The 12,317-nt window shown below is 42.1% G+C and overlaps 1 protein-coding gene across 1 annotated transcript; it reads left to right on the top strand.

Annotated features, from left to right (window-relative positions):
* Positions 1 to 2,956: 2,956 nt before the first annotated feature.
* Positions 2,957 to 10,901, top strand: LOC110495075 (zinc finger protein 883). The gene is given in 5 exon segments (XM_036940155.1): positions 2,957 to 3,214; positions 3,762 to 3,819; positions 6,962 to 7,127; positions 8,781 to 10,504; positions 10,507 to 10,901. Coding segments are annotated over 4 exon segments (2,064 nt in total). The 5' UTR covers positions 2,957 to 3,214; positions 3,762 to 3,810; the 3' UTR covers positions 10,672 to 10,901.
* The last annotated feature ends 1,416 nt before the right edge of the window (positions 10,902 to 12,317 follow it).

Raw genomic sequence — 12,317 nt, 5'->3', positions numbered from 1 at the left:
TACCCCCTTTCCTTAAATCTTTGTGTGAGGTCCGTGGTCTGTTGCAGATAAGCAGCATCAGAGCTGCATATTCTTCTGATACGACTGAATTGACTGATAGTGAGATTTTTAATAAGTGGACGTGGATGAAAGCTGTCACCTCTAAGGAGGGTATTTCTGTCCGTAGGTTTCCTATAGAGATATGTAGAGAGATATGTTTTGTCCTTAATAACCATCACACCAAGAAAACTGATTTGCGATAGGTCATAGTTAATGCTGAAGTGTAGGTGTTCATTCATAGAGTTTAGGTAAGCATGGAATTCCAAAAGTTCTTCCTGGGTGCCTGTATAGATCACAAAAAATGCCATCCAAATATCTCAGAATTAGGAGAATATTGGAGAGAAACGGGTTAAGGTCTGGATTCAGCACCACCTGTTTTTCATACATACCTAGATACAGGTTAGTATAATTAGGAGCCATAGTGCTCCCCATCGTTGTCCCTTTGGTCTGGAGAAAGAAGTCTCCTCTGAAGAGAAAACAGTTGGAGGTACCAGTTCACCCAAGTCCACCATACGATTGATTGGTGCTGGGAAGAGCTTTAGGGGGACGTTCATTGAGGAAGAACTTGAGGGCCTCTTGGCCGCCCTGATGGGGGATGTTAGTATACAGGCTGGTAACATCAAAAGTACACAGAATATAATTTTCAGGTATATGGTTCACAGATTTAAAAAGCATTGATAAAATCAATAGTTCCTAGTATACGTGGGGAGGGAGATCGCCCAGGGTTTCACAAAATGGTCTACAAAGGTAGAGATATTCTCTGTCAGAGATCCATTATGGCTCACAATAGGCCTGCCTGGTATAGGTAGTGTCATGCTCTTGTGAATTTTCTGTAGAGCGTATATGACAAGTGTGGTTGGGCAGTCAACTTTCATATACTCATATTCTGTCTTTGTAATTTCCCCTTCATTAAACAATTTTTACAATTTATCATGGATCAGAGACTTGAATTGATTAGTAGGGTCCTTTGGGATTATTTTGTCAAATTCATCATCACTAAGTTGTCTCGGAATTTCCTTTTCATAGTCTGTGGCATTTAGTATGACTATTGCACCTCATTTGTACATGTACGTAGGTAGGGGTGAAGTGACTATGCATAGATAATAAACAGCAAGTACAAAACAAATGGAGGGGAGAGGGTTGTCAATGTAAATAGTCCAGTGGGCGTTTGATTAATTGTTCAGCAGTCTTATGGCTTGGGGGTAGAAGCTGTTAAGGAGCCTTTTGGTCCTTAACACCATCTCTGGTACCGCTCTGGTACTGCTCTGGTACCGCTCTGGTACCGCTTGCCGTGTGGTAGCAGAGAAAACAGTCTATGACTTGGGTGACTGGAGTCTCTGATGGGCTTTTCTCTGACACTGCCTATTATATAGGTCCTGGATGGCATGAAGCTTGGCCCCAGTGATATACTGGGCCATACGCATTATCCTCTGTATCGCCTTATGGCTAGATGCCGAGCAGTTGCCATACCAGGCGGTGATACCAGGCGGTGATCTTGTTATATTCTCCTACATTCAATTCACATTTCCACAAACTTCAAAGTGTTTCCTTTCAAATGATACCAGGAATATGCATTTCCTTGCTTCAGGGCTTTAGCTACATGCAGTTCGATTTGGTATGTCATTTTAGGCAAAATTTGAAAAAAAGGGGGCTATCCCTAAGAACAAACAGCAAAAATATATACATGATCAAATACAAATCTTAGAATCGACTATTTAAGACTACCAGAACCCATTGGATTCTCCAATTACATTGAATGAACTACAGGAGAAAATACAAACCCTCCAACCCTCCATCAACCCCAAGAACTGTGGGGTTGATGGTATCCTAAATTAAATGATAAAATATACAGACCACAAATTCCAATTGGCTATACTGAAACTCTTTAACATCATCCTCAGCTCTGTCATCTTCCCCAATATTTGGAACTAAGGACTAATCACCCCAATCTACAAAATTGTAGACAAATTTGACCCCAATAACTACCGGGGGGATATGCTTCAACAGCAACCTTGGGAAACAACCGTACATTTCCTCAGCGAAAACAATGTACTGAGCAAATGTCAAATTGGCTTTTTACCAAATTAGCGTACAACAGAACACGTATTCACCGTCCACACCCCAATTAACAAACAAACAAACCAAACAAAGGCAATGTCTTCTCATGCTTTGTTGATTTCAAAAAAGCTTTAGACTCAATTTGGGATCAGGGTCTGCTATACAAATTGATGGAAATTGGTGTTGGAAAAACATACAACATTATAAAATCAATGTACACAAAAAACAAGTGTGCAGTTAACATTGGCTAAAAACACAAATTTCTTTCCACAGGGTCAGGGGGTGAGACAGGGATGCAGCTTAATCCCCACCCTCTTCAACATATACGTCAACAAATTGGCGAGGGCACTAGAACAGTCTGCAACACCCGGCCTCACCCTACTAAAATCTAAAGTCAAATGTCTACTGTTTGCTGATGATCTGGTGCTTCTGACCCCAACCAAGGAGGAACTACAGCAGCATCTAGATCTTCTGCACAGATTCTGTCAGACCTGGACCCTGAAAGTAAATCTCAGTAAGACAAAAATAATGGTGTTCCAAAAAAGGTCCAGTTGCCAGGACCACTAATATAACTTCCATCTATAACTTCCATCTAGATAACATTGCCCTAGAGCACACAAAAAAACTATACATACCTCGGCCTAAACATCAGCGCCACAGGTAACTTCCACAAAGCTGTGAACGATCTGAGAGACAAGGCAAAAAGGGCTTTCTATGCCATCAAAAGGAACATACATTTTGACATACCAATTAGGATCTATTAGGAATACAGCCTGTCCCTGAAGTATAATGGATTTATACTAAAGTCCAGTTGGGGGCGGTAATGCAAGATATTGGATGCCACCCACCATTAAAGCCCACTGAAGAAGAATACATCGAATCTGGTCATTGCAAATCGTTTTCGGCATGTGAGATAATTTACTTGTTCTCTGTAATATTGTATAGATTTGGAATCGGGACATTATTTACTGCGGAGGAAAATATGCAGGTTTCTCGACTCATTCCCTGACTATGAGAAGGGATTGAGTGACGATTCGTTTAGCAACCTTGTGACCCAGCATGGCCAGTGTGAGCCAGAATACTAACTAGCCAGCCTGTTGTTCTTTCAAATGCGATGGTCAGTGGATAAACTGGCTCTGAGTTGGACATATGTCAGAAAACGAACTAGTAGCCAGTTGTTGTTGCCCATGGTGGAATAATATCAAACCCACAGGCTCCTGAAGCACATGTCCCACACGAACTCCCGAGTCTAGTTAGCATTTCGCTACCTAGCTAGGCTGTTTTATGACAAAACGGATGATCTGAATCAAACACTAACGTTAGTTAGCCATCCTCGGCGACAATGTTATTGTGGCGCAGGAATGTCATATTCGTGTTTTAACGTTATGTTAATTGTCATTGAAGTTGATGTTTACTATTAGGTTTCAGATCCGAAGTAAGATAAATTGTCAGCCATGTTTTGTTTCGTTTATGCCTCAGTAACGTCAAGCATTTAAGATAACTCAACCAGTCACCCAATGGGTTTTATGTAGAGAGGTATGAATATACACGATATTGCCCCTTACTGCTGAAGGAAATCACGCCTTCCAGCAGACCTCTTGTGAACACTTAAACAAAGTAACTATACTACTGTTGACATTTTTTTTTTATTTTTTGCAATTCAGGATATAATTTATATAACAAGTTGTCTGATAAAGGAGAAATAGCTTCTCAATGGATCAGGTAAGTCTGGTTTCCTTTTAACAGTACAGGTCTGCTGTGTTGTATAAATGTCTAGGCCTAGTTTTCATCATCTTTGATCCTCCACATCCTTCAGAAAAGTAACCTACTAATGTATCATGCGTAGGAATCTGTGTTTATTACTTAATTATTTATCCTTCCTCCCAAAGTGTGCACTTGTTCATCACTGATTTGAAAGTCAGATTATCCATTATATGACCAGATACTGAAAATACATCATCTCCTGTGGGGTTTATTGGCTGTTGACACTCAACGTTATGGTGCATTACGCCACCTACTGTATTGGAGTGTGGGCCAGTGACAGGGATCAAGATACTAAATCCTATATGCCTTCCCCGTTTCTCTTAAAGATAAATATTTGCAACTGTATCTAACAATGTTCTACTCAGTACACGTATCAAACTCAATTCCTGTACTCCTTTCTCCTGGATCAGTCTCTCTCTATCATACTGCCCACACTGTATCAGTACATTCTCCACTGTCTCTGTTTCCTGGCAGTAATCACATCTTCCTGTTGAATGATTTCCCATCACATTTAATCACTTATTCAGCTGGCTGTGTCCTACTCTTAGCCTTGTAAGGAAAGCCTCCTCTATTCTGTCCATTACTACCATCCTCCACTACTTTACTCTGTACCTGGAATAGGGGTGGCAGGTAGCCTAGTGGTTTAGAGCGTTGGGCCAGTAACCTGAGCCGACTGAAAAATCTGTCAATGTGTCTTTGAGCAACTTAACCCTAATTGCTCCTGTAAGTCGCTCTAGATAAGAGTTTCTGCAAAATGACTAAAATGTCATTAATGAATCGATGCCTTTCCTTATTGTCCCTGTTCCACTGCTCCTGCCATCTCTGCACCACCACTGCCCATATCATTCCCTTAGCCTCTGCTTTGCTCATTGGCACCTCCACTTCCTGTCTCCTAAGGGCCTGTTTAGCTAGCACATCTACTTCCTCATTCCCTTCCACCCCCACATGGGCCGGGACCCAAGCAAAGCTTATATGGACACCTATAGTGGGGAGAACAAGTATTTGATATACTGCCAATTTTGCATGTTTTCCTACTTACAAAGCATGTAGAGGTCTGTAATTGTTTTATCATAGGTACACTTCAACTGTGAGAGACGGAATCTAAAACAAAAATCCAGAAAATCACATTGTATGATTTTTAAGTAGTTAATTAGCATTTTATTGCATGACATAAGTATTTGATCATCTACCAACCAGTAAGAATTCCATCTCTCACAGACCTGTTAGTTTTTCTTTAAGAAGCCCTCCTGTTCTCCACTTATTACCTGTATTAACTGCACCTGTTTGAACTTGTTACCTGTATAAAAGACACCTGTCCACACACTCAATCAAACAGACTCCAACCTCTCCACAGTGGCCAAGACCAGAGAGGGTGTAAGGACATCAGGGATACAATTGTAGACCTGCACAAGGCTGGAATGGGCTACAGGACAATAGGCAAGCAGCTTGGTGAGAAGGCAACAATTGTTGGCGCAATTATTAGAAAATGGAAGAAGTTCAAGATGACGGTCAATCACCCTCGGTCTGGGGCTCCATGCAAGATCTCCCCGTGTGGGGCATCATGAGGAAGGTGAGGGATCAGCCCAGAACTACACGGTAGGACCTGGTCAATGACCTGAAGAGAGCTGGGACCACAGTCTCAAAGAAAACCATTAGTAACACACTACGCCGTCATGGATTAACATCCTGCAGCGCACGCAAGGTCCCCCTGCTCAGGCCAGCGCATGTCCAGGCCTGTCTGAAGTTTGCCAATGACCATCTGGATGATCCAGAGGAGGAATGGGAGAAGGTCATGTGGTCTGATGAGACAAAAATAGAAGCTTTTTGGTCTAAACTCCACTCGCTGTGTTTGGAGGAAGAAGAAGGATGAGTACAACTCCAAGAACACCATCCCAACCGTGAAGCATGGAGGTGGAAACATCATTCTTTGGGGATGCTTTTCTGCAAAGGGGACAGGACGACTGCACCGTATGGATGGGGCCATGTATCGCAAGATCTTGGCCAACAACCTCCTTCCCTCTGTAAGAGCATTCAATGGGTCGTGGCTGGGTCTTCCAGCATGACAACGACCCAAAACACACAGCCAGGGCAACTAAGGAGTGGCTCCGTAAGAAGCATCTCAAGGTCCTGGAGTGGCCTAGCCAGTCTCCAGACCTGAACCCAATAGAACATCTTTTGAGGGAGCTGAAAGTCCGTATTGCCCAGCAACAGCCCCGAAACCTGAAGGATCTGAAGAAGGTCTGTATGGAGGAGTGGGCCAAAATCCCTGCTGCAGTGTGTGCAAACCTGGTCAAGAGGAAACGTATGATCTCTGTAATTGCAAACAAAGGTTTCTGTACCAAATATTACGTTCTGCTTTTCTGATGTATCAAATACTTATGTCATGCAATAAAATGCAAATTAATTACTTAAAAATCATACAATGTGATTTTCTGGATTTTTGTTTTAGATTCCGTCTCTCACAGTTGAAGTGTACCTATGATAAAAATGACAGACCTCTACATGCTTTGTAAGTAGGAAACACTGCCGATTTTGCAGGTTATCAAATACTTGTTCTCCCCACTGTATCTGTCTCACCCGGGCATGAATTTGAATTCCCTCATGTAGTGCTCCTTGTCTGCTATGTGAGCTAAATGATTGTAGACTCATCAACGCAGCACATGAGTCAGAACATATAACTACACTGTCTGGTTTGACTTCTTCCGACCTGTCCGTGGGTCTTTTGATCCATCTGTATATTGGGGCGACAGGGTAGCCTAGTGGTTAGTGTTGGACTAGCAACCGGAAGGTTGCAAGTTCAAATCCCCGACTTGACAAGGTACAACTCTGTCGTTCTGCCCCTGAACAGGCAGTTAACCCACTCTTCCTTATATGGGAAAAAAATACAAGTCGTTTTGAAAGGTAATGACTGGTATAAAATGGTGGAAACTAGCCCATTCCTCCACCAACCCAATACTATTAGATTAGTGGGAAGTAGTGAACGATTGAACATTTAAGCAAAAAGGTGATATTCTAGGGATGCACCCAAATTAGAGGTGTGGACTAAATTAATACAATATTTGGTTTAATGATACTGTTTAATATTTCTTGTGTCCAACAGGACAAATCTAGCCCATTCCCCTCCACCCTCCCGGAGTCCCCAGGTCAAACGTCTCCCGGGACCGCTTCACTGCTGGGTCTGGTTGACTGCAGGACAACACCGGGGCAAAGAGGAGAAGAAGAAGAGAAGGAAGATGGAGATTTGATTTCATTAAGTAAGAACCATGGTGTGTAGATTAGACTACAGTCTGCTTCTGAAACAATAGCGGAGTTACTCCTTTTGCTGAGTTCACTGTATTCTACATTGCTCTCCTTTACTGTTTTGTTGGTATGGTCATTAGCACATTTAACATGATCCCAATTTTAGCTTCAAGATGGCGGTGATTGTAGATTTATTGGAACATTGTTCAATGTCGCGGACCGTAGTTTCAGAACTCAGTGGATAGTGCTAAAACAGTGACGTCATATCAGAATTCTGCCATCTCTATGCACTTTAGTCATTAATTGATAAATTATATATGAAAATATCTGGGTCATTCCACCCATTTTTAAATGTGTAAAAAATTCACCTAATTTTACCATTCTGTAATAAAGAGCACATGTTCAACTTCATAAAAAAACAAGACATTGAATAAAAATATGACTACACTAAGTGCCAATGCGCCAAATAAAGTAACCGGGTTGACTGTAACAGGGGACAACTGAAAACAACAGAACCACCAGATTACATGGGTAAAACGGTCCTTTAAATCAGCCATGAATCTGCTTGTGACGGGGGGAATGGATCTAGTATTGTGCAACAGGAAGTAGTAATTGAATGCAGTCTTCACATAAAAAGTTATTGTTAAAACATCTCTATCATGTCTGTGTCTGGATAGAGGGGTTGAGATGCTCACTTTCCCACCACAAAACAGCAGTAAATTGATAAACAGTAGAACCAGCTCACCTGCTTTTACTCTGATTTGACTATTAGATGTTCAATGTTTCTTTTGAAAACCTATTTTCTTAAAGAATAGTTTCACCATATTAAAACGAGAGTTCAGTTCATGTAACAGGGTAGACCTTAAAATGAGGGACAGACGTAAATGAATTACTAATCACATCCATAATAACCTTCAGAAATGACTTTGTCAAGGCAACAAAATAACTAGCACTTTACAATGAGTATGTTTACATGTGTTAGGTTCTGAACAAACAGAGTAAAAACTCAGAACTTGGAAAGGCTCAATCCAAGATTCTTCACCCACTGGGTCATACAGCTGCAAAGACATGATTACACAAGCACATGTATTTATACCTTCCTACTAGGCGGAGTCAACTCCTTGCACATCTAAACAGCCAATACATTTCTGTTGCTCGGCAGGAACTTAATTGGTTCCTCTCATTGGTGTTGTCATGGCCTTGCCTGATGCTAGAACCTTGGTGGGCGTGGAAGTATATGTGTCAAGTAGGACTGTTTCTTCTCACTCCACTTCATCGGCCCCAAATTCCTCGCTCCTCCTGCTTAAGTTGACAATCGAAGTGACGCTGTTAAAAACACCTGGTTTTCTGAGCAATTTTTAAAATGTATTAGGCCACGTAAAGGCCTTCAGATTCATAGAGGCATTTTTAATCTGCATATGTTCTAGCACAAGCAGCGCAAGCGTCCTCCTTTTGCTCGAGTGCAGTGAGTTCAGGGAAAACTGAAAGTAAACATCTTAGAAATAGTTTTCACATACAAACTTAATATGTCCGAAATCGGAATCAAATATGCTTCTAAAAGATAATATGGTCACTGTGGTAGTACATTTATTTTGATTGCCAATTTTCAGCATTTATCAAAGTCCCATCAGGTAGCCTGATTTCAGATGTCCATGCTATTCAATATCTTTCTTTCACAGGGGACAGCCCTAACCGTTGCTCTCTCAGCGGGAGAGGCTTGTCATCTGGGGAGCCTCGACAACATCGTGATGCTGACAAGACAGAGAAGAGTCTCTCCAGATCAGGACGTTTCAATAAACACCGGCATAGAGGTATAGGGAAGAAACCTCACCACTGCTGCTTTGACTGGGGGAAGAGTTTAGCTAAACAGAAGGAATTGATCATTTACCAGCGGCGTAACACTGGAGAGAAACCGTACCACTGCTCTCAGTGCGGGAAGAGTTTAGCTGCATCTAAAACCTTAAAATCTCAGATAATTCATACAGGGGAGAGGCCTTACCCCTGCTTTGATTGTGGGATGACCTTCAGTCAATCAAGGGCCCTGACAACACACCAACGCATACACACAGGAGAGAAGCCTTACAGCTGTGATCAGTGTGGGAAGAGCTTCAGGAACTCAGGACACCTGACTAGACACAAACGCATACACACAGGAGAGAAGCCTTACAGCTGTGATCAGTGTGGGAAGAGCTTCAGGAACTCAGGACACCTGACTAGACACAAACGCATACACACAAGAGAGAAGCCTTACAGCTGTGATCAGTGTGGAAAGAGCTTCAATCAATCAGGCGATCTGACAACACACCAACGCATACACACAGGAGAGAAGCCTTATAGCTGTGATCAGTGTGGGAAGAGCTTCAAGAACTCAGGACACCTGACTAGTCACAAACGCATACACACAGGAGAGAAGCCTTATAGCTGTGAAGAGTGTGGGAAGAGCTTTGCACTGTCCGGAACTCTGACTACACACAAACGCATACACACAGGAGAGAAGCCTTATAGCTGTGATCAGTGTGGGAAGAGCTTCAATCATTCAGGATCCCTGATTACACATCAATACATACACACAGGAGAGAAGCCTTATAGCTGTGATCAGTGTGGGAAGAGCTTCAATCATTCAGGAAATCTGACTTCACACCAACGCTTACATACAGGAGAGAAGCCTTATAGCTGTATTCAGTGTGGGAAGAGCTTCAGGAAGTCAGGACACCTGACTGAACACCAGTGCAAACACACAGGAGAGAAGCCTTATAGCTGTGATCAGTGTGGGAAGAGCTTCAATCATTCAGGATCCCTGGTTACACACCAACGCATACACACAGGAGAGAAGCCTTATAGCTGTGATCAGTGTGGGAAGAGCTTCAATCAATCAGGAGACCTGACTACACACCAACGCATACACACAGGAGAGAAGCCTTATAGCTGTTATCATTGTGGGAAGAGCTTCAGTAACTCAGGACACCTGACTGCACACCAGCGCACACACACAGGAGAGAAGCCTTATAGCTGTGATCAGTGTGGGAAGAGCTTCAATCAATCAGGAGTCCTGACTAAACACCAACGCATACACACAGGAGAGAAGCCTTATAGCTGTGATCAGTGTGGGAAGAGCTTCAATCAATCAGGATACCTAACTATACACCAACGAATACACACTGGAGAGAGACCTTATAGCTGTGATCAGTGTGGGAAGAGTTTTGCTCAAGATTCCACCCTGACTGCACACCAACGCATACACACAGGAGAGAAGCCTTATAGCTGTGATCAGTGTGGGAAGAGCTTCAATCAATCAGGATCCCTAACTATACACCAACGAATACACACTGGAGAGAGACCTTATAGCTGTGATCAGTGTGGGAAGAGTTTTGCTCAAGATTCCAGCCTGACTACACACCAGGTCACACACACTGGAGAGAAACCTTACTCCTGTCTATGTGGAAAGAGCTTTGCTCATTCAGGGTCACTGAAAAAACACCAGAAATCACAAACATGTTTTATTTTATCTCCCTCCACTCCGGCACCGGTTCCAGATCTCTAAATACAGTTTCATTAGAAAACATCTTGTAAAGTCTTATTACCATGGTAACATGTGTAGATAATATGCAGCTCTGGATCCATATGTATCAAGCGTCTTGGAGTAGGAGTGCTGTGTGTGGTGGGGTGGGGGGGTTCAGAGCTGTATCTTATTTCATCAACTCCTGTTATCCATTAAATAACTGTATAATGTAGAATAATGTTTCAACAATACTCTGTGTGTATTCATGTATTCAAAAGATTAATAATTAAATCCATTATCTGATCAACGTCTGCTTATCACATTAATTATAGACTTTTAAAATCTATAATAATTCATTTTTTTTTATAAGGAGCATATGCCTCTTGTATAATTTGTGTTGGTCCTAAAGATGTTAACATTTCTTTTTAAAACCCTTCATCAGGTTTTACTGTCTCTTATGAGACATAAGGAAGTGTGGTCTAAAATACTATTAGTGTGGTCAAATGATGTTGTTGCATTTGTTTTCAATGATTTTAATGGGTATATCTTTCAACTGTCCTTATTGTACAGTACCAGCAAAAGGTTTGTCCTTAATCATTCCAGGGTTTTTCTTTATTTTACTGTTTTCTACATTGTAGGATAATAGTGAAGACATCAAAACTATGAAATAACACATATGGAATCATGTAGTAAGCAAAATATATGTTCAAATCTTCTAGGTAGCCACCCTGTGCCTGACTCAATCTGGACTCATCAGACCAAAGAACAGATTTCCACCGGTCTAATGTCCATTGCTCGTGTTTCTTGGCCCAAGCAAGTCTCAAATTCTTATTTGTGTCCTTTAGTAGTGGTTTCTTGGCTGCAATTCGACCATGGAGGCCTGATTCACACAGTCTCCTCTGAACAGTTGATGTTGAGATGTGTCTGTTACTTGAACTCTGTGAAGCATTTATTTGGGCTGCAATTTGAGGTGCAGTTAATTACCTATTTCTGAGTCTGGCACCTCTAATGAACTTATCCTCTGCAGCAGAGGTAACTCTGAGTCTGGCACCTCTAATGAACTTATCCTCTGCAGCAGAGGTAACTCTGAGTCTGGCACCTCTAATGAACTTATCCTCTGCAGCAGAGGTAACTCTGAGTCTGGTACCTCTAATGAACTTGTCCTCTGCAGCAGAGGTAACTCTGAGTCTGGTACCTCTAATGAACTTATCCTCTGCAGCAGAGGTAACTCTGAGTCTGGTACCTCTAATTAACTTATCCTCTGCAGCAGAGGTAACTCTGAGGCTGGTACCTCTAATGAACTTATCCTCTGCAGCAGAGGTAACTCTGAGTCTGGTACCTCTAATGAACTTATCCTCTGCAGCAGAGGTAACTCTGAGGCTGGTACCTCTAATTAACTTATCCTCTGCAGCAGAGGTAACTCTGGGTCTTTCTTTCCTGTGGCGGTCCTCGAGAGTGCCAGTTTCACCATAGCGCTCAATGGTTTTTGTGACTGCACTTTCCGGATTGAATGACCTTCATGTCTCAAAGTCATGATGGACTGTCGTTTCTCTTTGCTTATTTGAGCTGTTCTTGCCATAATATAGACTTGGTATTTTACCAAATAGGACTGTCTTCTGTATAGCAACCCTCAAAAGTTGTTGGGATGTCACGTGTCCTACTTTTACCAATACACTCCTAACAACCAACTTGTTACGAAATGTATATTGATCAAATA

This window comes from Oncorhynchus mykiss, chromosome 13 (assembly GCF_013265735.2).
Source record: "Oncorhynchus mykiss isolate Arlee chromosome 13, USDA_OmykA_1.1, whole genome shotgun sequence".
Lineage (NCBI taxonomy): Eukaryota > Metazoa > Chordata > Actinopteri > Salmoniformes > Salmonidae > Oncorhynchus > Oncorhynchus mykiss.
Note: the sequence above shows the minus strand (reverse complement) of the source record. Positions and strands in the feature narration are given on the sequence as shown.